Source organism: Protomyctophum parallelum, assembly GCF_964188405.1.
Source record: "Protomyctophum parallelum genome assembly, chromosome: 7".
Taxonomy (NCBI): Eukaryota; Metazoa; Chordata; class Actinopteri; order Myctophiformes; family Myctophidae; genus Protomyctophum; species Protomyctophum parallelum.
The window spans coordinates 5,060,958-5,087,023 of record NC_139705.1 but is presented as its reverse complement, the minus strand read 5'-3'; the positions used below and the strand labels follow the sequence as shown (position 1 = coordinate 5,087,023).

Below are 26,066 nucleotides of genomic sequence, written 5' to 3'. Positions count from 1 at the left end.
CACTTTAGGGTCTTCCAAGGTGGGATTTAAAGGGAAACTTCACCTTTTTGCAAAAACAATACATGTTAATGACGTTTAGAAGATTTGGGGGTCTTTATGTGTGTAATATGTGGTTTTAGATATCTTAGATTTTAGCAGTGAGCCCAGTTTTCTCAGTAAGACAGCCCTCCCCCTATTCACAAGGAGGAGCAGTGCACCAAAGAATTATGGGAATTGTAGTCCAGGAAGGAAGTGAGCCCAGTGTCGATGACATCAGATCAGAGACACTGGGCTCATTTCTAAAATCTAAAATATCTTAAACCACATATTACACACACAAAGACCCCAAGGAAAGTGTTCTACATCTTCTAAACGTCATTGTCTCCACCAGCCGAAGGCATGGGGAGAGTATGTTTTGCACTCCGTCCGTCCGTCCGTGTGTCCGTGTGTCCGTCCGTCCGTCCGTCCGTGACCAGCTAATCTCAGCCACCGTTAACCCGGTCGATGCCAAATTTTGCACACACACTCCCTGGATGCCAACCATGAACCTCTGCCCCAAACTTTCCAGAACGGCCTGTTATAGCGCCACCAGGAGGCCGCTTTGTGCAAAACAAGTTTTTTCACAGTACACCTACAGATTTTGTCCAAACATCACGCAAATTAGTACACAGTCTCTCTAGAGCCATTCAACGAAACGGGTCTTTCAGATTTCTCAGACTCCATCCTGATTGGTTAAGATTGGCTTCCAAAGTTCACAGGAGTGCTCAGTTTCAAACAAAATGCTGCAAATCATGAACACATCGCGTGATTTCCCTGAAATTGTGCACGCACATTCCCACTAGGCCGAGGACGAAATGCCACATGAACAATTTCAACTCAGCCTCAAGGTGGCGCTATAACTGGCCCAAAAGTGTTTTTACCTCTAACTGCACGGATCTGTGGATAACCTGGTGGAGACCTGTGCCCAGAAGGGCACTTTTTCTAGTTAACATATATTATTTTGCAACAATGGTGAAGTGTCCCTTTAAGAAAGGGAGACAGTGACTTTAGTTTCAGACTTAACTCACACACCTATCTACCAGGCATTCCAGATTTGGAGAACATCAGGGCATCAGACCGTATACCAATGGGCCCTATACTTAATTGACTCTATTCCCATGGGATACACTGAATAAAGCCAAAATTGCCGATCTCTACCAGCTCACAACCTGTTGAACGTTGCAACCTGTGTTGCAACGTGCTGTGAGCTTGTAGGATAATTGGCTATTTTGGGACGACTGTCCGGCCCCCAGAATAGAGATGATGCTGGGCATCTACAGGCTGCCAATCCAAGCCTGACAGAGAGTCGTGAGTTCGACTCCCGATCCCGACGACCTTAGCTGCTTGTCACCCCCCGTCTCTCTCCCGCCATTTCCTCATGTCTACCTACTATCCACTATCAATAAAAGGCCTAAAAAGCCCAAAAAAAAAAAAAAAAAAGAATAGGGATGCTAGGGTTCAAATGGTTAACCCATTCTGAACAGGAACCCATTTTGGTGTCAGCATCATGTCGTGCTTTAGCTATTGAAAAATAGCAGATCTACAAGCTCATAGCGCGCCACCGAGTGGCGCGCTACGAGCTTGTAGGTCTGCTATTTTTGTAAAAATCTAAGAACGACTGACATTTTTTTAGAATCTGATCTCAGGTCAGAATGGGTTAATCAGACCAGTGTGTGTCCAGTGGAAACCTCGTATGAATCTGATCTCAGGTCAGAATGGGTTTAAAGCATGTTAATTTACACGGGTCTCTCCTACACCGACTGAGCATAAGTGAATCAGTCACACACACACACACACACGCACAGGAAGTCCGTTATCCACTCTTGTTCAGCAGGGCTATGTGTGTGAGGCTGAGGGAGTGGACGTTTCTTTGTCCGTGATCACTTTAGAATGACTCCTCCTCCCTCGCCGTGGTTCAGGTTTTGTATCTCTCCCCTAACTCTCCCTAATCCTAAATGGATTATTTGGTTTGCTCTCACCAACACATCTCTCTGCGTTCTTACTTAGTATGGACTCACTTGGGTCAGTCGTTTACACTCTCAGAGTTAACCCGTTCTGACCTGAGATCAGATTCATACGAGGTTTCCGCCGGACACACACTGGTCTGATGAACCCATTCTGACCTGAGATCAGATTCTAAAAATGTCAGTCGCTCTTCGATTTTTCAAAAATAGCAGACCTACAAGCTCGTATCGCGCCACTCGGTGGCCCGATATGAGCTTGTAGATCTGCTATTTTTAAATAGCTAAAGCATGACATGATGCTGACACCAAAATGGGTGTCCGGTCAGAATGGGTTAAATGAAAGCCTGATTTATATACATAGTTGTATCGCAAACTGATAATATCAGATCTACAAGCTCACACGTTGAGAGCTTTGAATGGGCTTGTTTTAGCACACAGCACTGGATTTTACTGTTAGTCCCGGGCCTTTAGGGATATTTTGCGCTGATTCTTCTAAAAGCGCCACGTTTTGCACAGATGTAGCCCAGGGCATGCTGGTTTAGCTAGGGCGCCCGAGCCACTGTCACAAACTTTGTGACAGTTGCTTAAAGTTGGGATACCATTATATAAGGCAAAAATGTCATTATTTGTGTCAAACTAGGGGGTTATTTTCATGATTCTGAATCCATTCCAAGCATTAGTTTTGCACGAAAAACACTCCTTATGCTAAATTTCGGCCATAGCCACTTGCACAAATGTGCCCAAATGTGATGACGAACTCATCAAATTTGTGATGACCTCATCACATTTGTGTTTACGGCTATGCCCTTTATAGCTCAAAGGGGTGTTTGTCATGCAAAAGTATTGGTGCGCAGGCAGTGAGGAGCTACGACAGTGTTTCAGACATTCATTCATTCATTCACAGACAGACATCGAGTGAATTATAGTAGGATATTATATATTGGTTGTTAATTCATTCACAGACAGACATCGAGTGAATTATAGTAGGATATCATATATTGGTTGTTAATGGTACAACTTTCAGCAGTTGTCACAAAGTTTCCCATAAGTTCACCAGCTCGGGCGCCCTATAGCTAAAGCATTAGAGCGGGTTATATCTGTGCAAAGTTTGGCGCTTTTAGATGAATTAGCACAAAATCAACCCCTTCTCTCTCCCTGAGCACTGTGTGTGTGTATAGCGCACATCCTTTTTCGCCGATTCATCCGAGCTGCTCCAAGCAGAGAGCAGGCTGCCTGTTTTCATTGCCCTGCAACTCTGTTCGGCATGACACGCTCGCATGGAATGGGAGCCGCTATGATTAGGAGGTGAAGCAGAATAGCAGTCATTGACGCCATAGTCAGAATGTCACAGTTGTTTGAATAGCAACAGTCCACAGTCTGTTCGCGTCCTCCTCACGCGGAGAGTGGATGGACGTGGATGTAAAACAATACTCTTATTTGGACATGCCATTGTGCATATACCCATGGTCCGGGCCCTCTGCCATTCTCCTCTGCTAAAAGGGCACAAGGCGCTTTTGTGAGTCGCGCAGTTGATGATGTCAGTCTGTGGGCATGCATGCCCCGTCTCGCATTCTCACGTCGGTGCAGAGCGCATACGCACGGACGAGCAAATGCTCGCTCATTCACAACTAAACACTCAGAGGAGGACGGATAGGAAGCTGACTTAACCAAAGAGGAGATACTGGGCCAGAACACACACACACACACACACACACACACAGACTAGTAAAGACTTTATGTCAGGGTCACGAAAATGTGATGGGATTTTTGGATTTCATACTGGGGGCAGTATGAGAGAGAGAGAGAGAGAGAGAGAGAGACAGTATTATATTTGACCACTGTTCCTGAAACCTGTATTTACCTTGAGTCTTAAAGTGATACCCTGCCATATTTAAATCATGGGCTTTTGTTTTGACTTCAGCAAACACCTTTTTTTAGCATGAAGCCGGTCAGATAAGGACCAGAACCGCTGATTCAACAGATATGCCCATACAGTATGGGTATATATTTTTAAGACTCAATGTTCATTAAGTTTTAGATTCCACACGACAAAGTAGGAGATAAAACAAAAAAATACAAACGCCAGAAGCAAACAAACAAATACACAACAAATATAAGTAAGAAAATGCCATATGGGTTATTTAAATTAAACACCCAGGACCCATTATGTCCCTGGTCTTACTTTTTAAATAATTGAATTATATCAAACGAGGTAAAAAAAAACATAGAACATATAGAATCAGCGTTTTTGTTGAGAGGTATTACAGGTGACAGGGCACGTCTCGTCTACTGTACGTCCTTTTGAACTTTGGTCTTCTTTGTTCTTCAAGCATGCGACGTGCACATGAATGAGTGTGGAGAGTGACTGTAGTGGCTTGTGGTTACAATACGTGTTAACCCATTTTGGCCTTACGTCGAAATTAAAAAAACAACTTTTTAAAATGTATTTTTTTCCTGAAAAACCTCATGTTTCTAGATCAGTGGTTCTCAATATTTCATGTCAAGGACCCCTAGAATTATATGTATTTGGCCTCCGACTCCCATCTGAAAATATGTTGTTCCAGGGTTCCAAAGATTTGAGTTAAAAACGTTCGCTCTGAAAGAATATATATTCAAAGATTTGCGGCACATTTTCACGAAAAGAAAAAAAAAATAAGATCTGCTATTTTTCAATAGCTAAAGCATAACGTAACGCTTAAAAAACACCAAAAGGCGTTCCCGTCCAAAATGGATTAATGCTCTTGTACTGGGGGGAGTGTTTCCCGAGTGAGACAGCCTGCACTCAGTCAGTTTACAGCCCAGTGCATTTATAGACCAATGGACAGATACCCTGCTTTGCGAGCTTTAGGGCCCCAACTGAGCACGATTTCCCCCTTCGTGCTAGTGTCTCAGGGTGACTTTTGCTGTCACTCTCAGACAGTTAGAGCACGCAATGTCTCCATGGTCTCGCGCTCGTCGGCTGTGTAAGCCAAGGTGTGTGCGCGCGCAATATAATATCTGGCTGTGTTATGATAAGGCTCAGTCCGAGGGAGGGACGGACATTATCTTGGTCTTACCATGTGTCTTTATGGTACAGTACATACAGTAAAGGCCACTGCTAATCATCAAGCATGCAGAAGAGCGGTAGTTTTTTTTTCCAGATTAGATTTGAGTGAAACCTGAAATGACTCCTAATTGCTAAGCTGGTTGTATAGTGCAACTAAATTAACTGTAGCACACAAAGTGATATTTAATATTATTTGTTTTTTACCGCTATGGTTTATAATACTGTTCTTGAGTGGTGCTAGCCTCCTACGCAGCTATGTGTGTCTGTATGTATGTATGTACACGCTCGCACACACACACAGAGCCCAGGGAGGAGTACAGTACAGTATGGAGTAGTACAGTACAGTACAGAGTACTAAGTTGGAAGCACGCCACTTAACCCATTTAGGCCTGACGTCGAAATAATTCAAAAAAGTCTTCTAAATCCTGACAGTTTTATTAAAAACCCCATGTTTCTATATGTCAGTTGTTCTCAAACATATTCATGTCAAGGAACCCCAAATATATATGACATTGTCCGCCGACCCCCCATCTGAAAATATGTAGTTCCAGGGACCCTCTCTCAGTAGCAAAGATTTGAGTTAAAAACTCGCTCTGAAAGAACATAATATTCAAAGATTTCAGGCACATTTTCACGATTTTTCAAAAATAGCAGACCTACAAGCTCGTAGCGCGCCACTCGGTGGCGCGCTATGAGCTTGTAGATCTGCTATTTTTCAATAGCTAAAGTATAACAATGTTTAAAACACCAAAAGGATTAAGAATAGAGCCTATAGAAGACAAATTGCTGAACACGGGAAAGGATGCAATTCAACCGAAAAATATATTTATGGGAAACGGTCACATACAGTAGGGATTTCCATTTTTCCTTGAGGTTTTCAATTACTCAAGCCAGCAGCCTATGAAAGTATAGCCTATTGTTAGATGTATGCACACATTATGTTACAGTATGCAATGTTGGTTTGTTGGTCAGATCATGTGTAGATTTTCGTGAAATTTAGAAAGAAAGGGCCAACTAAATGATTTGCTTTTGCGTCGAAAAAGGTCAAAGATCAAGGTCAAAATCAAGAATGTGTTGTCTGGCCCAGGCCGTAGCGTAACGGTCTGGGCACCGGACTGGTGATCCAGTCGCGGTGTGCCGCGGGTTCGACTCCCGGACCCGACACGGCCTTTACCGCATGTCATCCCCCCATCTCTCTCCCGTTTCCTGTCAGCCTACTTTCTATCCCTTAAAAAAAAATCAATAAAGGCGTAAGCCGCAAAAAAATATCTTAAAAAAAAAAAAGAATGTGTTGTCTGACTTTCATGAAAACAATAATTAGTGTGCTGTCCCGAAGAGATGGTTATCTTTTGGGTCCAAAGAAAGGTCAAAGGTCAAGGTGGCAATCAAGAGAACAAAGAGATCTTCTTACAGGCAGGGTTGGCACCCCCTGGTGCATTTGTTATGGTGATCTGATTGCCTGAACAAAGAAATTCTGAGAAAAAAATAAAGGTTAAAATAATAGCGTGCCGGTGGATATCCACTATTCCATTATTGTAATTTTTTTTTTTTTACGTGTTGGAGGAATATGCCCTGATCTTTGCCAGGGATAACCCTGTCTGTCAGAATTCCTGTTCTATTCTTTGACTATATAGAAGTGTCTATTTGTACGTCTCTAAATGTTTTGATGAATTGAACATGGTGGACCCTCTTGTAAACAAGTGTAATGCTTAATTGGGTCGTCCACTCACAGTTAAAAGTCTTTGTATTGAGTTTGTGCTTGAAATGTACTGTAATTCTACAAACTGTTAATAAATATTTCAATCAATCAATCAGTTCTTGGAGAGAGCAACGCAAAGTATATCAATGCTCTTATCATATTTGTTTTATTCCTCTCTGACTCATCACCTGTTCTTGGTCTATTTGTATTCCTCTGTATTCCTCATAATTTGATTTTATTATATAATAATAATAGAACATATTGTGTCTGACTTAAGCAATATTACACGAGAGGGTGTTGTTTAACGTGATTATTGCCACGACAGTGATGCGGACAGGAACGAGACGAAGTCGAGTTCCGCAAACAACACCCTTAAAACTATAAGAAAATCGCTGAAAAAATGACAGATGTAGTCCCTACGACCACACACACTAGCTAGCCTAGCCACCGAGTTTGCTAGCGCTCTGGGAAAACAGAGCGGCTGAATTATTTGTTTTGATTAGGTGGTGAACGGCGCAGGTTTGATCCACGGCTAGAAAGCGTTTCAACCAATCAGATTGCTTCCTCTTAACGACCTGTTGTATAGAACGTAGAATACACGATTAGAACAGAGGCTAAGGTGTCGGCCCTGTCATGTAGAATCCGTCAGCAAAATTCAGCTATACAAATTACACAACATACATTATGAGCATCACTGCATGCAAAATTGGGGACACGTACAGTGTCACAGCTGAAACATTTTATTAACCCATTCTGACCTGAGATCAGATTCATACGAGGTTTCCACTGGACACACATTGGTCTGATTGATCCATTCTGACCTGAGATCAGATTCTAAAAAATGTCAGTCGTTCTTCGATTTTTCAAAAATAGCAGACCTACAAGCTCGTAGCGCGCCACTCGGTGGCGCGCTATGAGCTTGTAGATCTGCTATTTTTCAATAGCTAAAGCATAACATGATGCCAACACCAAAATGGGTGCCCGTTCAGCATGGGTTAAACCGGGTCGAGATCCTTTTTTTGGCGACAGGGCCGCATGTGCTGCTCTCTCTCTCCTCTCGCCACTGCACTCCTGGCTGTCCTCTCTCTCTCTCTCTCTCACAAAGAGAGAGAGAGAGAGAGTGGGAGATGGCGAGAACTAATTGTTTATGTAATATCTCAGAGAACACCGATCACTGCCCCCTTTGTCTCTTCATGCCAGACCACAATAAAGACTGTCACAAATGATTTGTGTCCCTGTACGCGTGTTTGTGCGTCACTAAGGACACACTTGTGTGTCGCTTTGCTGTTTCTGTGTGTGTGTGTGTGTGTGTGTGTGTGTGTGTGTGTGTGTGTGTGTGTGTGTGTGTGTGTGTGGTGGGTGGGGTGGGGGTGAGGGGGGGGGGGGGGGTGTAGACTCACTGCGAGTTCCCTTTTTGTCCACTTGGCAACAGCTCTCTCACCAGGAATTCCTGCACTGCCATAGAGGAGATGTTTGATCACCACCAGCAATCAGCAATCAAACACAAATGTTTGATCAAACCACGTGACTCCCATTGGAAAAGCATTGTGGTCCCCCCCCCCCCCCCCCCCCCCAAAAAAAACGGGAAAAAAACGACCAAACATTTGCTTGATTGGTGTTTGGTACGTGTGAACGAGGCCTCAGTCTCTATAGTGATTGCAGTGTTCATTTAAAATGGGGCTGCATCTTTACACTCTCAGAGTTAGCCCATTTTAACCTGTTCTAACCTATACGTGTTTATACTTTAACACCAGGAACCTGTCTTACGTCATTTTAGATGTTATATGCTATATATTTATCTCTCTGTAGCAGATTTTTTTTTTTTTTATTCCTTTATCCAAGTAAACGCCAAAGGCTTTAAAACCCATTTAGGCCTGACGTCGAAATAAATAAAAAGTATCTTGAAAGAATATATATTCAAAGATTTGTGCCACATTTTCACGATTTTTCAAAAATAGCAGACCTATACAAGCTCATGGCGCGCTATCTATGAGCTTGTAGATCTGCTATCTTTCAATAGCTAAATAATGCTTAGTTAAAACACCAAAACAGGCTCTCGTCCAGAATGGGTTAAAAAATATTGCATTATTATTTCATGTTTGCTATACTGCTACGGAAAGTTTTTCTAGAAAACAGTATTTAGAAGGTGTTTTTAGAATAATCCTCTGGTCTAAATGTGTCGGGGTACATTTGTTAGGGTGCCATGAATGTCGTGTGTGTGTGTGTGTGTGTGTGTGTGTGTGTGTGTGTGTGTGTGTGTGTGTGTGTGTGTGTGTGTGTGTGTCTGTGTGTGTGTGTGTGTGTGTGTGTGTGTGTTTGACCTACAGTACATACTGTACCATCAAAGCCACATAATGTACAGTATGGCTCCTTTCTATTCATGGTGTCAGTGGCACTTGGAAACTTTGTGCTGCCTGCAATAACCCCGTCACACCAGACATGGCAAGCAGCCAAGTCACCATTGTGCTACGCACTCACAATGACACACGGATTACGGTTTGTTTTATTTTGCAATCTGCGCTGCATTTTTGTATGAAACGTGCTGTACAAATAAAGCGTATTGTTATTAGTAATAATAATACCGTGCCTAGGTTGCCTCTATATAGGCAGTGCCGAATCGACCCCTCCGATAGGGCCCTGGAGCTGTGACACCAAATCAAAAGGCTTCCTGCGTGCACGCAGAGGCGGACTTACCATTGGGCTATAGGGTGTATTTTATTTTATTTTATTTTATTTTATTTTATTTTATTTTATTTTATTTTATTTTATTTTATTTTATTTTATTTTATTTTATTTTATTTTATTTTATTTTATTTTATTTTATTTTATTTTATTTTATTTTATTTTATTTTATTTTATTTTATGCAATCCAATTCAAGTGGTATTTGTTCAGTTATTGTACATTTAGTATTATGGTTAAAACATTGAGAGCTTCTGCTGGGAGGCATACTTTGGTTAGACATAGCATTGGTTAGACATGGGTTACGGTTAGGTTTGGGTGTGCTGCCTCGTGGGAGGTTAGGTTTAGGGTGAGGGTTTGAGATAGGTTGTAGATGTAGGACTAATGACTGGTCTAACCAAACAGTGACGCTGTGTTGTGGGGTAGCTGTGGAAACCCCTGCCAATGTCGCTGTGCATGGCAGCCTGCATTCAGCGACTGGTCTGTCTGCCTGTCTGCCTGCCTTTGTCTTTTGGGGGGGCTGGGTACCCCAAAATTACAGCGAAATTAGAACAAAATCCGGCCCTGTGTTCTTAATTGCGTGCAACACAATTAAGAACGACACTTTCTTGCGCTCACACGCCCAAGTGAATGAACGTGCGTGCGTTCAGCACACCGCCATCAGCACTATCGCCGGCTGCTCCCATATAGTTATATAATAAGGCTGCTCCCCCAACGCTGTATCTGCTATCTTCGAGCCTCCCCTCCCACCGAGTGGTTAAGAAACTGTTGGAGGACCAAAAACACTAGCTGGGGGTTCCTGTGTTTGTGTTACATTGGAATCGGTGACTATGAATACGGTTTCGACGGAAGAAACAATTTGAAATTGTCTGTCACCCTGCAAGCTGCGGGCCCCGGAGCTTAACCCTGTAAAACCCGGATAGATTTATACTTGCAAAAAAACAGATTTCAACCTTACTACTACTTTGTACTACTAGGACTTATCAGAGGAAATTATGTAAAAATGTATTTATTTATTTGCTAATTTTATGCACATTTATAATAATTATTAAAATAATAATAATAAATGAATAATTTACATTTGGGGGATGTCTTTAACAATAATGAATAAAACATGTTCTAGACATCCTAATGATCACAAAAAAACATATATATTACAGTTATTTGACTTACTTTTATCAGGGTTAAAGGTCAAAGGTCATAGTTCAAAATAGTTAAAGATTTTTTATTTGTGTGAATTTCACCCTCTGTGGGGGGTATTTATATGCAATGACCAATGGCATTGCAATGAACATCAATGAATGACAATGATGACGTTTGGGTGAAAAAAAGAACATAAAAATAACACTAATAACAAATTGGGTGTTAAACGCTGGGCGTGCTCTACTAAATTCCATTGCTAATCCGGGCCTGCCTCTATATAGGACATGGCAAGGGTAGAGGCCCTCTACCCTTGCCATGTCCCAGAGGTACTGTAGGTATTTTGTACATGCACGCAGCCGTACACATGTGTTAATGTGGTTGGTATACAACATTTCAAGGGCAGATCTCCAAGGGATTTAAGCCTACATAGGGTTAGGATTCCAACCAACAGTACTCTTGAGGAATGGCAATGAATGGCTGGCTTGAATGGGGGGCGTATTGGAGAGTGGCTGTATGGACCCGTTTATCCGTTCGTCGACACTTCTACCCAAATACTACAATACAGCGCGCACTACATTGCATCCATGCAACTGTACTGTAGTGTACACTTGTATGAAAATCCATTCTCGCACAATACCTATTGGTACGACTGGTGGACTTACAGAACATCTGGGAAGGTGTTATGCTGACATGGCTTCTATACTTGGAATTATCCTATTCTTCTTTGTGCAAAATCAATGAGTCGGTTGGTGTGAGCTCGCCACCGTTGGTGACGGTGTGTGAATGTGGGAAGTGAGGACGCTGGCGTCGACTGTTCGCCGCTTCACCTCCCAATGTATGAATGAATGAACCATTGTGAGCACTTGGAAAAGCGCTATAAAAATGCAATTCATTAATAGTGTATTGACCGATTGGCCAAACCTCAAAGGAAAGCAAAATATAGCAGAATGTTTGTACTGTAGACCATCAGGCTTCTGATTAGAACCATTTTATTAAAACCAATTTTGGGGCGGGAACCCCTTTTGGTGTTTTAAAAGGATTATGTTATACTTTAGCTATTAAAAATAGCAGCTTGTAGGTCTGCTGTTTTTGAAAAATCGTGAGAATGTGCCTCAAACCTTTGAATGTACTGTATATTCTTTCAGAATTTCAGTTTTTAACTCAAATCTTTGCTTCTGGAGGGTCTAGTCCCTGGAACAACATATTTTCAGATGGGGGTCGGCGGCATATTACATTTTACAATATTACAATGTCCTTGACATGAAATACTGAGAACCACTGATAGAAACATTAAAAAAACTATATATATATATATATTTCGACGTCAAGCCACAAGTGGCTTCGTGGCCACAAAGCCACTGGCACTAGATTGCTAAACGGTTACCTCCCACGACAATCAAGCTTATTAACGATCAGACTCAGAAAATAAATATTATTAATAATAAATAGAAACATCAACTTTAAAGGAGAATTCCATACTAAAAGGCTTTCTTACCTTTCTTTGTAGTTGTTTCCTCCCCACCAAAGAGGTCCAGGTGTTATTTTGTACAAAAGCTCCTTATTGGCTATTTCCCCTACCATAAGCCCTCAATGAATTGCATTGAATTGAATGGGGCTATGGGGTGTCGTGCTAATTCGCTTATTTCCATCGCTAAAAAATATTATTTCTTTGTATATATCCTCTCTTCATAATGTAAATAATATCCCAAGCGGCACACTTTACTACTTCTTTCGATTGAAATAAGCGAACTAGCATAACACCCCATAGCCCCATTCAATTCCCATTCAATGCAATGCAATTCATTGAGGGCTTATGGTAGGGAAAATAGCCAATAAGGAGTTTTTGCACAAAAAAACACCTGAACCTCTTTGGTGGGGACGTAACAACTACAAAGAAAGGTAAGAAAGATAAGAAAGCATTCTAGCATGGAATTCTCCTTTAACGCACCACCTTGACTGCCTGTCTGACTAAAGTCAGAGGCAGCCTGAGGCAATAAGGTCATACAATATGCAATAATATGCCAAAAGCCACTATCACTTCAGAGCTTTTACAGACTCACAATTTACAATACATGTTTTTACGACCTATACCATAGCAGTAAGAACGTTAGCACCTTACGTTCCTTGTCTTTTCCAAAAAATGGGTTATACACCCCTGAAATATGGACAAAAAATGGGTTATACACCCCTGAAATATGGACATACCGTTAATGTTGCTGTTTAGCAGAAACGGTATGTCCATATTTCAACTTTTGATGTTTCCTCCACACAAAAGTAGCAAAAACAGATGATCTACAAGCTCACAATGAGTCACCATATGATGCATTGTGAGCTTGTAGATTTTTTTTAATTATTTTTTGGAAATGTAAAGGAAGCGAAAGAGTGAGTTTTATAAATATTTAACAAGTGAAAGGTATCGACAAGAGCTTCAAACTGCCAATAAAGCGTCAATTAATTCATCAATTAATTCAGACTAAATAATGACTATACATTGGGTCATTTGGAACACAGATTCTCTTTTCCCCAATTTCCTGAAAAGTATCACTTAAGGTTTCGACAAGGTTTCGACAGCGACTATACCATTCATTCACTATTGCATCACGCATAATGTTCAACTCATGAAGCAGTTCAGGCAGCATCAGTCAGAACTGTCCCATAACACACCTAAACTGGTTGAGAATCACTGCTAGAGGCGTACAAATCTTCATTACCGGGGTCTCTGGCATGTCTTTTCAAATGGGGGGTCTGTGGGATAATGTCAATTTGGGGGTCCTTGACATGAAAAAGTTTAGGAACCACTGGCTTCCCTCTCTTACCTTTTTTAGGGTTTTTTTGCCCTATACCTCCACCTGCAGGTGAACAATGGGAATGGTTCAGAGTTAGTTACAATCCTAGTATGTCGGTTTGGTTGCTCTGTGATAAATGCACTCTGGCTGTGTAACAGTGTAACCCCACCATCAGTCCTTGTTGATTTGCATCTCAATAACCCATTTAGGCCTGACGTTGAAATAAAATAAACGTTCGCTCTGAAAGAATATACATTCAAAGATCTGTGCCGCATTTTCACGATTTGTCAAAAATAGCAGACCTACAAGCTCGTAGCGCGCCACTCGGTGGCGCGCTACGAGCTTGTAGATCTGCTATTTTTCAATAGCTAAAGTATAACATAATGCTTAGTTTAAAACACCAAAAGGGGTTCCCGTCCAGAATGGGATTAGGGGCAGCAAACAATATTGTTCACATCGTGATTCGTATAGATCCGACCCATGGTATATGTGTACTCATATTCAACTCCCCCTCTCTGTGTTCTCTCCCAGGTCCAATCAGCAGTATACTTGTGAACAAATTCGGCAGCCGACCGATAATCATCCTGGGCGGCTGTCTGGCGGGATCGGGGCTGATCGCGGCTTCCTTCTGCAACTCCCTGGCGGAGCTCTACTTCTTCATTGGAGTGGTGGGAGGTCAGTAGAGGACCTTTTTTTGACTCCAGCTTCAATAAAAGACGCGCGAACGCAGCTCGTAAATTGCAATAACAACAATTCGAATAAATTACGTACTTTTTTTAAGGGTTTTTTTAAGATATTTTGGGTTAATGTTAATGTTAATGTTTTTTAAGTTACGTTTTTTTAAGTTCTTTTTTATGTGTGCGTGCGTGCCTGTTTTTTTTTGTTTCTTTTAGTTTTTTAGTTTTTAGTTTTTTAAGTTACGTTTTTTTTAAGGTTTTTTCTTTTTTCTTTAAGTTTTTTTTGAAGTTACGTTTTTGTGTGTGTGTGTCTGTGTTTTGTGTGTGATACAGCTGCGCCCTCTGGTGGCGGGCGGGTGGTGTTATAGCGTGACACACACACACACAGACAGACAGACATGAACGTGGTTGCGTTTTCAACCACGTAGTAGTAGTTCTAAATAATGTAGCATGCGTCAGATCCTCATGCAAACCCCCCCCCATCTGTTATTTTTCTCCTCCAGGTCTGGGCCTGGCGTTCAACTTGAACCCGGCCCTCACCATGATCGGCAAGTACTTCTTCGAGAAGCGGCCCATCGCCAACGGCATCGCCATGGCCGGCAGCCCCGTGTTCCTGTCCACGCTGTCGCCGCTCAACTCCTGGCTGTTCGACTTCTTCGGCTGGCGAGGCAGCTTCCTCATCCTCGGAGGGCTCCTCTTCAACTGCTGCGTGGCCGGCGCCCTCATGCGGCCCATCGGGCCCAAGCCCCAGCCGCCCAAGAGCGCCGTCTCGGCGCCCGGCGAGCCGCAGCCCAAGAAGACCTGCTTCCAGACCGTCAACGGCTTCATCGACCTGACGCTGTTCAAGCACCGCGGCTTCCTGCTCTACCTCTTCGGCAACGTCTTCATGTTCTTCGGCCTCTTCTCGCCGCTCGTCTTCCTCTCCAACTACGCCAAGAGCGAGGGCGTGGAGAAGAACAAGGCGGCCTTCCTGCTGTCCATCCTGGCCTTCGTGGACATGTTCGCGCGGCCCTCCATGGGCCTGCTCGCCAACACCAAGTGGGTGCGCCCCCGGATCCAGTACTTCTTCGCCGCCTCCGTCCTCTACAACGGCGTGTGCCACCTGTGCGTGCCGGTGACGACCGACTACACCGGCTTCATCATCTACGCCATCTTCTTCGGCTTCGCGTTCGGCTGGCTGAGCTCGGTGCTGTTCGAGACGCTGATGGACCTGGTGGGAGCCCAGAGGTTCTCCTCGGCCGTGGGCCTGGTCACCATCGTGGAGTGCGCTCCGGTGCTGCTGGGCCCGCCGTTGACGGGTGAGGGGGACGGACGTCGTTCATTTATTTGTTCATGGTTTTTTTTTTTATACATTGTGGCTCTGCAGGAGTCTATCATTTTATGCTTTAGATATGTCTAACTAACTACTAATAACGGAAACTATGACTGCCGGGCCATCTCCAACTAAATTTAAGTTTAACTGAAAAAGTATTGACATGGTATAGAGCACCGAAGTCCTGACGTAACTCGCTCATCCCGACCATTCCCCTGGTTCGCGGAAGTAATTTCTCTATGGAGAATAACATGGGGTGATCTTAATATCGTCTACTATAAGCGCTGTGGTCCAAAAATAAACAAGCTGTCTCGGCGTTATCGTCAGGGAGGTGTCTCTGTATCGTTTGCAACAGTCAGTCACTCATATATGATACAGTCTGCTTCTAGCGAAAATCTAACTAATTCAGTAGCAGTAACATTAGCGTTTTCTCTCAGTCAGTTGATTCTTCATATCCATATGAGTGAAGCGGCCGGGGTGACATGTTCATTTTTCAAACACAGTTGTTATATGAGGCGATCTCAAATCGCCTCAATGGGGATTTCAATGCAACTAAACAAATACATGAACCTGGGGACAGACGCCCTCTACTGAAAGTGACGTCAGACTTCGGTGCTCTATTGGGACTGAGTTGTTGCTGGGTCTGTGTCTGCCATGACACTGAGCTGGCTTTTATAGCAGAGGGCTGCAGCAGAGGACAATTAGGGGAATCTGCTGCAGGTGCGCCAGCCTGGGTGTGTCATCTGAGTGGGGAGGAGAGACAGAGGCACAGACTATTTGGTCTATTTGGCAGCCCGTTACCGCCACCTAGCGACATCATAGCGTTTTCATAAAGCCTGCGTTCTCGTGTAAAGGGTCAATAAAAAATCTGAACGCAACGGGAATTTGCCATTTTATCTGGAGATGGTCGCCGTCTAAAAGAGTCCTGAGTGTGTGTGTGTGTGTGTGTGTGTGTGTGTGTGTGTGTGTGTGTGTGTGTGTGAGTGTGTGTGTGTGTGTGTGTGTGTGTGTGTGTGTGAGTGTGTGAGTGTGTGAGTGAGTGAGTGAGTGTCATGGCTATACACGCAACAGTAATAAGTAACTTTGGAGCTGGATCCAGTGTGTGGACAATTTTGTCCTAAGCCTTTTAAACTTTGGACAGTTTCTAGACATTAGGAATAATAAATTTTGGCATCAATGTTGAATAGTAGCATGTCATCATTACAAGTCCTGTTTTAACCCATTCTGAACGGGAACCCATTTTGGTGTCAGCATCATGTTATGCTTTAGCTATTGAAAAATAGCAGATCTACAAGCTCATAGCGCGCCACCGAGTGGCGCGCTACGAGCTTGTAGGTCTGCTATTTTTGAAAAGTCGAAGAACGACTGACATTTTTAGAATCTGATCTCAGGTCAGAATGGGTTCATCAGACCAGTGTGTGTCCAGTGGAAACCTCGTATGAATCTGATCTCAGGTCAGAATGGGTTAAATGTCTGAATGTAAAAAAACTGAAGCCTCTCTCTCTCTCTCTCTCTCTCTCTCTCTCTCTCTGTTCACGCCACAGGTACTTTCTACAACTACTACGGCAACTACCACTACACCTACATGACCTGCGGCGCCATCCTGGTCCTCTCCAGCGTCATCCTCTTCATCGGCATGGGCACCAACTACCGCCTGCTGGACCGCGAGAGGAAGGCGGAGGAGGCCAAGGAGAGGGAGGGGCTCGGCAAGGAGGAGCAGGCGGCCATGCTGGCCCCCCCCTCGCCCTCCAAGGGCGGCGGCGGCGAGGAGGAGAGGGAGACGTCGGCCGTCGTGCTGGACGAGGTGGCAAAGATGGACGAGGACACCGTGTAGAGAATGTGCACGCATACAAGCGCACGTGCGCACACACACACACACACACACACACACACACACACACACACACAGAGACCCTGCAAGAGCCACCAGTGAAGCACCCTCCCGTCACCCCCCACCACCACCAAACCATGCACTTTACCGAGGTGACATTGTTGCAGCTATAGTGTCGCGACACTCGGAGCGGAGCTGAGTTTCAGTATCGTAGCATCTGACGGTATCGGTGTGGCTTTGGTAAAAATCTAATCCTCTGCAAGAACACGCACACACGAACACATGCACACACACACGCACGCGCGCACACACACACACACACACACACACAGACAGATACACTGACTCCGCTGACAGTTGTTGGGGGGGGATTACATCACTGAGGACATTATTTACTCTCAGGGTCTTGAGAAGCTGCTTCAGAGCCAGAGACACATTCTCACTGTCGAATCAGATTACATCTTAATAGCTCTGCCTCAACTCTGCACGCAGGTCCAAGTGAGCGCACACACACACACGCACACACACACACACACACACATTACATTTGTCAGGTAACCACCACCAACACTCCTTAACGTATATAAAGAGACATACTCATGCTACAGTCGTTTCACTCTGAACAGCCTGCGGGGCACACACCGGTAACACATTAATTCAAGGGAATGCCCCTTTATTAGACGTATGTGTTTTGCACACTGTTCACATCTATAGCGATCGCCGGCGCTTGGAGTTGGATTCGTTTTTTCTTTTTTATTGTTGAATTGAGACAGGGTAGAAAGAAGATAGCATTCCCTATAAAGCAGGTGTGGAAATCTGGAAAAAGTACGGAAAGTGATTTTGGCAGTTGCCTATACGAAAACAAATTGCGTCGACAAATAGTCGTGCAAGCTTGGAGAAAACTATTCAACAACGATGTTGTTGTTGTTGTTGAATATACCGTCTACCAACAATACCGTTTTTTAACGAAGCCCTTTCCAGAGACTGTGTACGCCAGTATCAGTTAGAGGTGCTATTTTCACTCCAAATTACTCGATCGGTTATCAGCAATTTACCCGATCTGGACCGAGGGGTCCAGATGCAAGTGGTACCGGATACCAGATACCGCAAGTTGTATCGGTATCGGACGATCGTGAGAAAAAAAACAACCGAAGATCGGGAGCACCTCTGCATGGTATCACCTTCAGTGTGTATACTCACATAGTCGTGACAATTTATCGGATGTGTCTAAAAATGTAGATCCTGAAAAAATGTTTTATGGATATTCGAAACTGAAAATCCCGTAGGGAATTCAGAGATACTTTCCTTAGAGCACAAGGTTTTGACAAGCCAGCTTGGTATTACAAGCTTTAAAAGCCCAATAAACCACGCCAAAGGGTCGGGTTGGGACAAAACGTCCGTTTTAAAGGTAACACACACCAATTGAGTTGCAACCCATTTTGGTGTTTTAAACATTGTTATAATTTAGCCATTGAAAAATAGCAGATCTACAAGCTCATAGCGCGCCACCGAGTGGCGCGCTACGAGCTTGTAGCTCTGCTATTTTTGAAAAATCGTGAAAATATTTATTTCAGAAAACTGAAATTTTGAGGTCAGGCCTAAATGGGTTAAAAAAAAATGTTTTGTCCCAACCCGACCCTTTGGTGTGGTTTGGGCTTTAGTAACCACGGCCAACCGCACGGCAACCTTCCCCGTGTTTCTTCCCTGGTCCAATCCAGAAGAACACAGTTTGCCGGGCCACTGCTACAGAGCTGACAATGAGGTCATATAGCTTCCCTTCTTCTTCTCCCTCAAAGCAGTCCAGAGGTGTAGAAAACTGTCGTTCCCCTGATGTCATCGCTAATAGGGACACAGGCGTCAGTAAGCAGGAACTATAGGGGATGGCAATGAAGGACCGGGAAGTCTGGCGTGTTCTTGTGAAATCCACGATCTCGACCGCAGTCGAAAAATGATGTAGTTTAAAGTTCTTTTGTGTGTGTGATCTTGTATTATTATGGACACTAAAACCAGAACAACTCACATCTTCTATGTATTGATATAAAAATGATACAGTATGCACCTTAATGACACTGATCAGCGACAACACGACGGCAGTATTACATTTCGCTGCGCACACACACACACACACACACACACACACAGACAGACACACTTGTACACACTTGCTTGAGAGGGACACAATATAGGTATGAGATTTGTTTTTATTTTTCTTTGTAGATATAGACTTGACAAATGGGCTTTAACAACGTGTGATATAACCTGCCCTGCTTGTGGTGCCAAAATAGGAAAGGAAATGTCAAACTGACTGATTTAACAGTCTGTCAGAGCACTGGTGTATTTCTTTTTCTTTTGTGAACACATTACACATAATGCTTTTGTATCTGCAAAACATGTTGTGATTTTCTTTTTTTTTAATCTATTCATCTCACCGTGTCAATTAGACTAAAACTAACTTTTTAGATATATATATATATATATATTTTATTTTTTGCTGTGATTGAATGATACGCATACAAATGTATGTGTGTGGCAGAGAAAGAGAGAGAGAGAGAGAATGTGTGTGTGGGTGTGTGTGCATTGCGTGTGTGTATGTGTGTGGGTGTGTGTGCATTGCGTGCGTGTGTGTGTGTGCGTGTGTGTGTGTGTGTGTGTGTGTGTGTGTGTGTGTGTGTGTGTGTGTGTTTGTGGTGTCTGCGTGTCAGCAGCCGCTATTTAATGTACCTCCTTTTATCATTTAACTCTTGGCTGACTTTCAGCTTTGGATTTAGGAGTCCTTCTTATGATGACCAACATTTTATTGCTGAAGCAAAGCCCAGATCATCAGAACTCAAATCCCACTGCCTTGTTGTTCCAGCAACCAGCAGCAGGAGGCAGTATTTCTGTGCAAGAATATAGAACACACACACACACACACACACACACACACACACACACACACACACACACACACACACAAAACATGCACTCTTTCACCCACACAAGTGTTTCATGCTTTATCTTTGGTTTCTTTGTCGAGATAAGATGGAGATAAATAGTTGCAATTGCCAAGTCAGTGGTTGGAGCATGATGTTCAAACTTTGATGTTTCACTCCCGATTATATATCTTCTTGACGAACGTGTACTATTTATGCACTAATATGAAGTAGTAGACGTGAGACAGCCAATCCGTTAGTGTCATAATTAAATTATTATATTATAATAATTTAACAACCACTCTCTTAATTTTCACCTTCTAAACATTCTTCGTTGAGATTCAGGAGCAAGACTTTTGTACACTGTTACGTACTAGACACTGTCGCGTTATTCAAACTGTTCTGTTCTGGGTTAGGCATACACAGACTATTCTAAATGTACACTTTTTAATGTAATCAAACATTAACATGTTCTTTTTTTGATGATTCTTGTGTTTTGATCCTGCATTTTGCTGACAGTATTTGTGAAAGTATCCCAATCTCCCTTGTATTGTAATGCAGTGATTCTTAATTGACTTCCAGTTCCGGGGGCCAAGTCAAAATTCTAACCTGCTTGATGAGTTTTGCAATCAATTTGGTCATGTGAACACCATTAACAAGAGTGTCTGCTAAAATGCTATAAATACCTAAACTAATCTGTAGAATAGTAGCCATTGTTTGGTGTTGAGAACCCTGTGATGTAACAGTATACAATGTAGTACAATCTTCGTCAGGTTCTAAGTTGCATTCCCTTTTTGCAATGTACTCAAAACCAATGGAACATTTGCTCTGTCCCAGAGACAATATTATGCAGTCACCGCTCACATAAACCACCGATTCCCAAAACGAAATCAACTTTTCATGTTGTAATGAGATAGTAGATAGTCTACACTAAAGCATATGCATATACATTTGTACTGTATGCCTGTTATTTAGAACAACTATGGGGAATATTGACTCGACTGAATATAATATTAACAAATAAGTTAATCATACAGTATGTATTTAGTGTGGATTATATATAAGAAAGAATGTTATTTTCTTTTATTTTGGTTGTTTGTGAAAAGGAATACTCCGTGATAGGGTGTCTTAATGTGTCTATATCCACCAGCAGAGTAACGTCAGAGCTACTAAAAGTTGTTTTTCAGGTGCTCATTTCTGCCTGGCTGTGCACATCGAAAAGAGCAGATCTACAAGCTCACAACATGTCAAATGATGCATTATGACCCTGCTATTTTTCTCCTGTGCTCGACACAAAATGCACAAGTATAAATGTGGCAAAAAAAGCTTCAGCCTGCAATATATGCACTGGTATACCATGACATACATTCATGCTCCATCATATGATAAAAATGACATAATAATTTTCATATTATCAAGAAAAATGGGTTGTGAATTTGTCCTGTACTTCGGTCTGCGTGTTTTAGCCAATGTATCCAAAGTCAGAGGCATGTGTGAGACAATCTCTCACAAGTTTCTAACCCATATATGCTCCTCCAATATGATGGCCCTCTTAGTGGGAGGCTTTATAACCCCATTTAGGCCTGACGTCGAAATTTAAAACATTTCTTTTCTGAAGGAAAAAAAAACATGTTTCTATGTGTCAGTTGTTCTCAAACATATTTCATGTCAAGGAAAATAATATATTGGCTGCCGACCCCCATCTGAAAATATGTAGTTCCAGGGACCCTCTGGGTAGCAAAGATTTGAGTTAAGAACTCTCTCTGAAAGAACATAATATTCAAAGATTTCAGGCACATTTTCACGATTTTTCAAAAATAGCAGACCTACAAGCTCGTAGCGCGCCACTCGGTGGCGTGCTATGAGCTTGTAGATCTGCTATTTTCCAATAGCTAAATTATAACATAATGTTTAAAACACCAAAAGGGGTTCCCGCCCCAAAATGGGTTTTAATGGGTAGAGAGACTGTCTGGTAATCAGACAGTCACTGGTTTATGCCCCGATCCGCCCCGGTATACGTCGTCAGTGTCAGTGCCATGAGTGATCATCATGACCATCTGAGCAGCCGTCAGCTGGGTGAAGCTGAATTTTAATTCCCCCCCCCCCCTGTGCGATTAATAAATGTCTATACTTGTCGTGGCGGCAGATTGGAGTCTCCAAATAGAGAAGTCAAACAATTGAGTTGAGGTGTTCTTAATCCGACATCTACTTGACACCCTTTCAGCTCTTTTTGTCAGGGATGGTGGAGCAGGGGATGGAGGGAAAGCCCGAAGTGGACATTTTTGAAGGACTGGAACAAACTTGTTTTTAAAAAAAAGAGACACTTTGTGCTTTATGGTGTGTCCGAGAATGGTACTTTGCCACACCACCGTTGCGTAAAAGAACAAATGAAACAATGTAGAATTGATTTTCTGTAAAAAAAGAAAACACACACACAAAAAAAAACACATAATTTTTACAGCTGTGATATTTGTAAGTACTGTATGTACCATAGATGTGATGTCCTGTTAGTATGACTGGTGAGGGAATGAATAAACTTATTTTTAAAAAGGAAGTCCTATTTGTGATTCTTCATATTTACAGTAATAAAATAAATAATGACATGAATTGCATTTCTCTATTAGCATTCAGACATTTTACATTCAGTGTTTATTTACAGTCAACATTAACAATTACAAAATGTTCCGAGAAACACCATTGCTTAACGCTCGAGGCTTGTCTTATAGCTAGTTGCACACCAGTGTCATGCACAAAAATAAGTACAATAACAAGCTCACAACTATTTCTGATGCAACGCATTGTGAGTTTGTGCAATTATGTGTGCAAGTCAGGGGCGGCCTTAGGAATCTGGAGGCCCATTTCAAGACCAAATATGAGGCCCCCATTATTTTGTTGATGCAGCCGTATTGATAACAAACAAATAGTTTGACTGTTCAATATCACACGCAGCCATTACTCTCGACAATTAGCAACAACACCACCTTTCCTCATCCTGTGGTCCCTTCACAAAATCGTAACCAGGTTATTTACATAAAATAGGTGTAACTTAACATTGTGGGAGAGAGCAAGGCAGTGAGTGAACGAGATAGAGGGGGGCCAAGAGTGGCCCTGACTGACGCCTGACGTTCAGTCGGAGCTCGGAGGCCCCCCTGAGGGTGGAGGCCCCTTTCAATTGAAACTGCTGAAACATAACTAAGGCCTCCTATGCGTGCAACACTGGCGCACAACCGTATAAATTGGGCGCCACTGCGTTTAGAATCGCAGCTGTGTGACCCACGTGTCTATACCACAGTCAGAACTTTCTTGAGCCACACACACACACTGTACCCTGACGCGTCTAACAGTGCATCATACAGTTTTTACACATTCTAAACAGATAACAGTGCACAGAGAGAGGGGGACTTCAACAAACGTATATACAGTTTGAATATTCTAAAATAATAAAAAAATTATATTTCAGCACCGTGTTTTGTCTGGTGTGTAGGCCTACAGTATACTGTGTGCACTGTGCAGTGTGTGCGTATTAGACTATTAGTAGTTGGAGTTGTGTGTGGTAGTAGAGTCGTCCGGTATGGAGCCTCTGTGCTGTGACTGAGCGCGGCAGCAGAGTAGCAGCCGTAGCTCGGGGGAGACGCTGCTGGAGAAGGCCGAGTAGATCCAGGGATTGGTGCACGAGTTCAGACTGGCCAGCAGCATCAGCAGGGTGAACACAGCACCTAGACCAGGGGGGGGGGCAGTCAGACAGATATTTTGTGAAGCCTGAAACTCCTGAAAGTTCATATAATGGCCTGTTGTGGCGCTGTCATTGGACCCAGAAAAACCCATAGCCCCATAGAAGTCCATGTACAGTATTTGGGCCCAACTTCACCTAGACTGTATTACCTTAATAAACATGGTCATGAATACTTTCTGCTTCCAGTCACTAGTTTAAAGTCTCATTCAGTCATTCTCAGTCATTAAGACATGTGAATCCCTTGACTCCTTCAAAACCGCTCTCAAAGGGCACCTACGGATGGCTGCAATTCGAAACTGGCCTCTGTAAAATCTGAATCCCCCCCACCCCCCCCACCCCATTTTCCCTCACTGTATATTGTATCTTTTCCCTTTTTTGCTTCCCATATGATGAATTTAGCTACATAGAAATGTCTATTTGTATGTCTCTAAATGTTTGTATGTCTTTAAATGTTTTGATGAATTGAACAATGTGGACCCTGTTGTAAACAAGTGTAATGCTTAATTGGGTCGTCCACTCACAGTTGACAGTCTTTGTATTGAGTTTGTGCTTAAAATGTACTGTAAATTCTACAAACTGTTAATAAATATTTCAATCAATCAATCAATCAATTTCTCATGTCATAATATTGTTTTTGGAAAATTATGGTCCCATTTATTAAAAAAATGACCATAAAGTCGCGCATGTTCTGAGGGGCGTGGCTACCGTTACAGTCTATGATCGGGATTCCCCTCCCACTCGAGTCAAAATAAAAACCAACGGAGAAGAAGGGGGGAAGTCCCGCCTCGTGTCTGGGCCAGCCAATGGCCAGCTGGGCCCAAACGGATCTAGAAAGATGGCGACTTACAGTGCAGGAATAATAGGCTTCATTTTACGTCCATGTTAGACCCGGGGAACACTTTGTCCATATTTTTTTACAGTCTATGACCTAGACACGCACGCACGCACGCACACACATTTTATTTCCCATGTGTTCATAAACTCAAAGTTTGTTTTGTATGTAGACGACGTGTGTATATCCGCAGAAGCTTCTTCTTCTGTGTGTGTGTGTGTGTGTGTGTGTGTGTAGTATGTGTGTGTGTGTGTGTGTGTGTGTGTGTGTGTGTGTGTGTGTGTGTGTGTGTGTCAGGCCTGGCGCCACGGGGGTGCTAGAGCAGGGGGCCTGGCACCCTCAGTTGCAAATTCTGCCCCGCCAGTTTAAGTTTCATGTACTGTGTTACACATATTGTTTTATACTATATATTTTCAACTGCCCCCAGCAGTCATGTCAGAGCCGAGCCTGGTGTGTGTGTGTGTGTGTGTGTGTGTGTGTGTGTGTTTCCATTCAGTCAATACGTACCGTCCTGTGGCGGGTCGGGGTCCCAGGCAGCCCACAGCTGGACGCTAAAGAAAGGGGCCCAGCAGAAGGAGTAGACCAGCACTATGACCAGGGTCATCCGGACCGTCTTCGACATGGCGGCCGACACCCCCGTGGTCCGGACGGGGGGCCCCGGAGTCATGGCTGTGACCGACGACGACGGGCAGACGACGGACGGCCTCGGGTTCTCATGAGCGCCAGGCTGTAGCTGATCAGCTGAGAGAGAGAGAGAGAGAGAGAGAGAGAGAGAGAGAGAGAGATAGATACACGCACATGAGCAAGAAGCAATTGTGCTTCAGGAAAGGCTTTGTTCCAAACATTTTTTGTTAAATCGTCAGCCGGACAAATGAAAACCTTCTACGTCTTTCTTGCACGTTTGTGTCCTGGTATAGCTCAGTCGGTGTAAAGTACCACAAGGTCATGGGTTTTAAACCATTCTGACCTGAGATCAGATTCATACGAGGTTTCCACTGGACACACACTGGTCTGATTATAACCCATTTCTGACCTGAGATCAGATTCTAAAAATGTCAGTCGTTCTTTCGATTTTTCAAAAATGGCGGACCTACAAGCTCATAGCGCCACCGAGTGGCGCGCTATGAGCTTGTAGATCTGCTATTTTTCAATAGCTAAAGCATAACATGATACCAACACCAAAACAGTGATAGACTCCTATGTGTTTTCGTCTGATACCGACAACAAGCCAACTGAATTGGCAGTCAGCTAGAACACACAATAAAACCCACATTTGTAACTCTGAGAGTGTACAAATGTACCCAAAATGAACACTGGGGATTTTACAATGTAGACATTATAGGAGCAGCTGTGAAGACTATACTAGTGGGTCTTTGTTATACTTTCTTGCTCTGAGGGGGGGGGGGGGGGGGGGGGGGGGGGGAGACTCCTGC

General features: G+C 43.2%; 2 protein-coding genes across 2 annotated transcripts in view; one reads left to right on the top strand and one right to left on the bottom strand.

Moving 5' to 3' along the window:
- LOC310861893 (monocarboxylate transporter 1-like) overlaps positions 1-22,622 on the top strand; it is a 59,765-nt gene extending 37,143 nt beyond the window's left edge. The window contains exons 4-6 of the mRNA XM_083769608.1: positions 13,868-14,011; positions 14,517-15,311; positions 16,870-22,622. Of these exons, the coding sequence (XP_083625734.1) occupies positions 13,868-14,011; positions 14,517-15,311; positions 16,870-17,159 (1,229 nt within the window). The 3' untranslated portion in view covers positions 17,160-22,622. The remainder of the gene's footprint in view (positions 1-13,867; positions 14,012-14,516; positions 15,312-16,869) is intronic.
- Positions 22,623-23,599: 977 nt separating this feature from the next.
- Positions 23,600-26,066, bottom strand: part of LOC310861417 (vasopressin V2 receptor-like) — a gene marked incomplete at both ends in the record, with an annotated part of 25,720 nt that continues 23,253 nt past the window's right edge. The window contains 2 exons of the mRNA XM_083768845.1: positions 23,600-23,784; positions 25,141-25,374. Of these exons, the coding sequence (XP_083624971.1) occupies positions 23,600-23,784; positions 25,141-25,374 (419 nt within the window). The remainder of the gene's footprint in view (positions 23,785-25,140; positions 25,375-26,066) is intronic.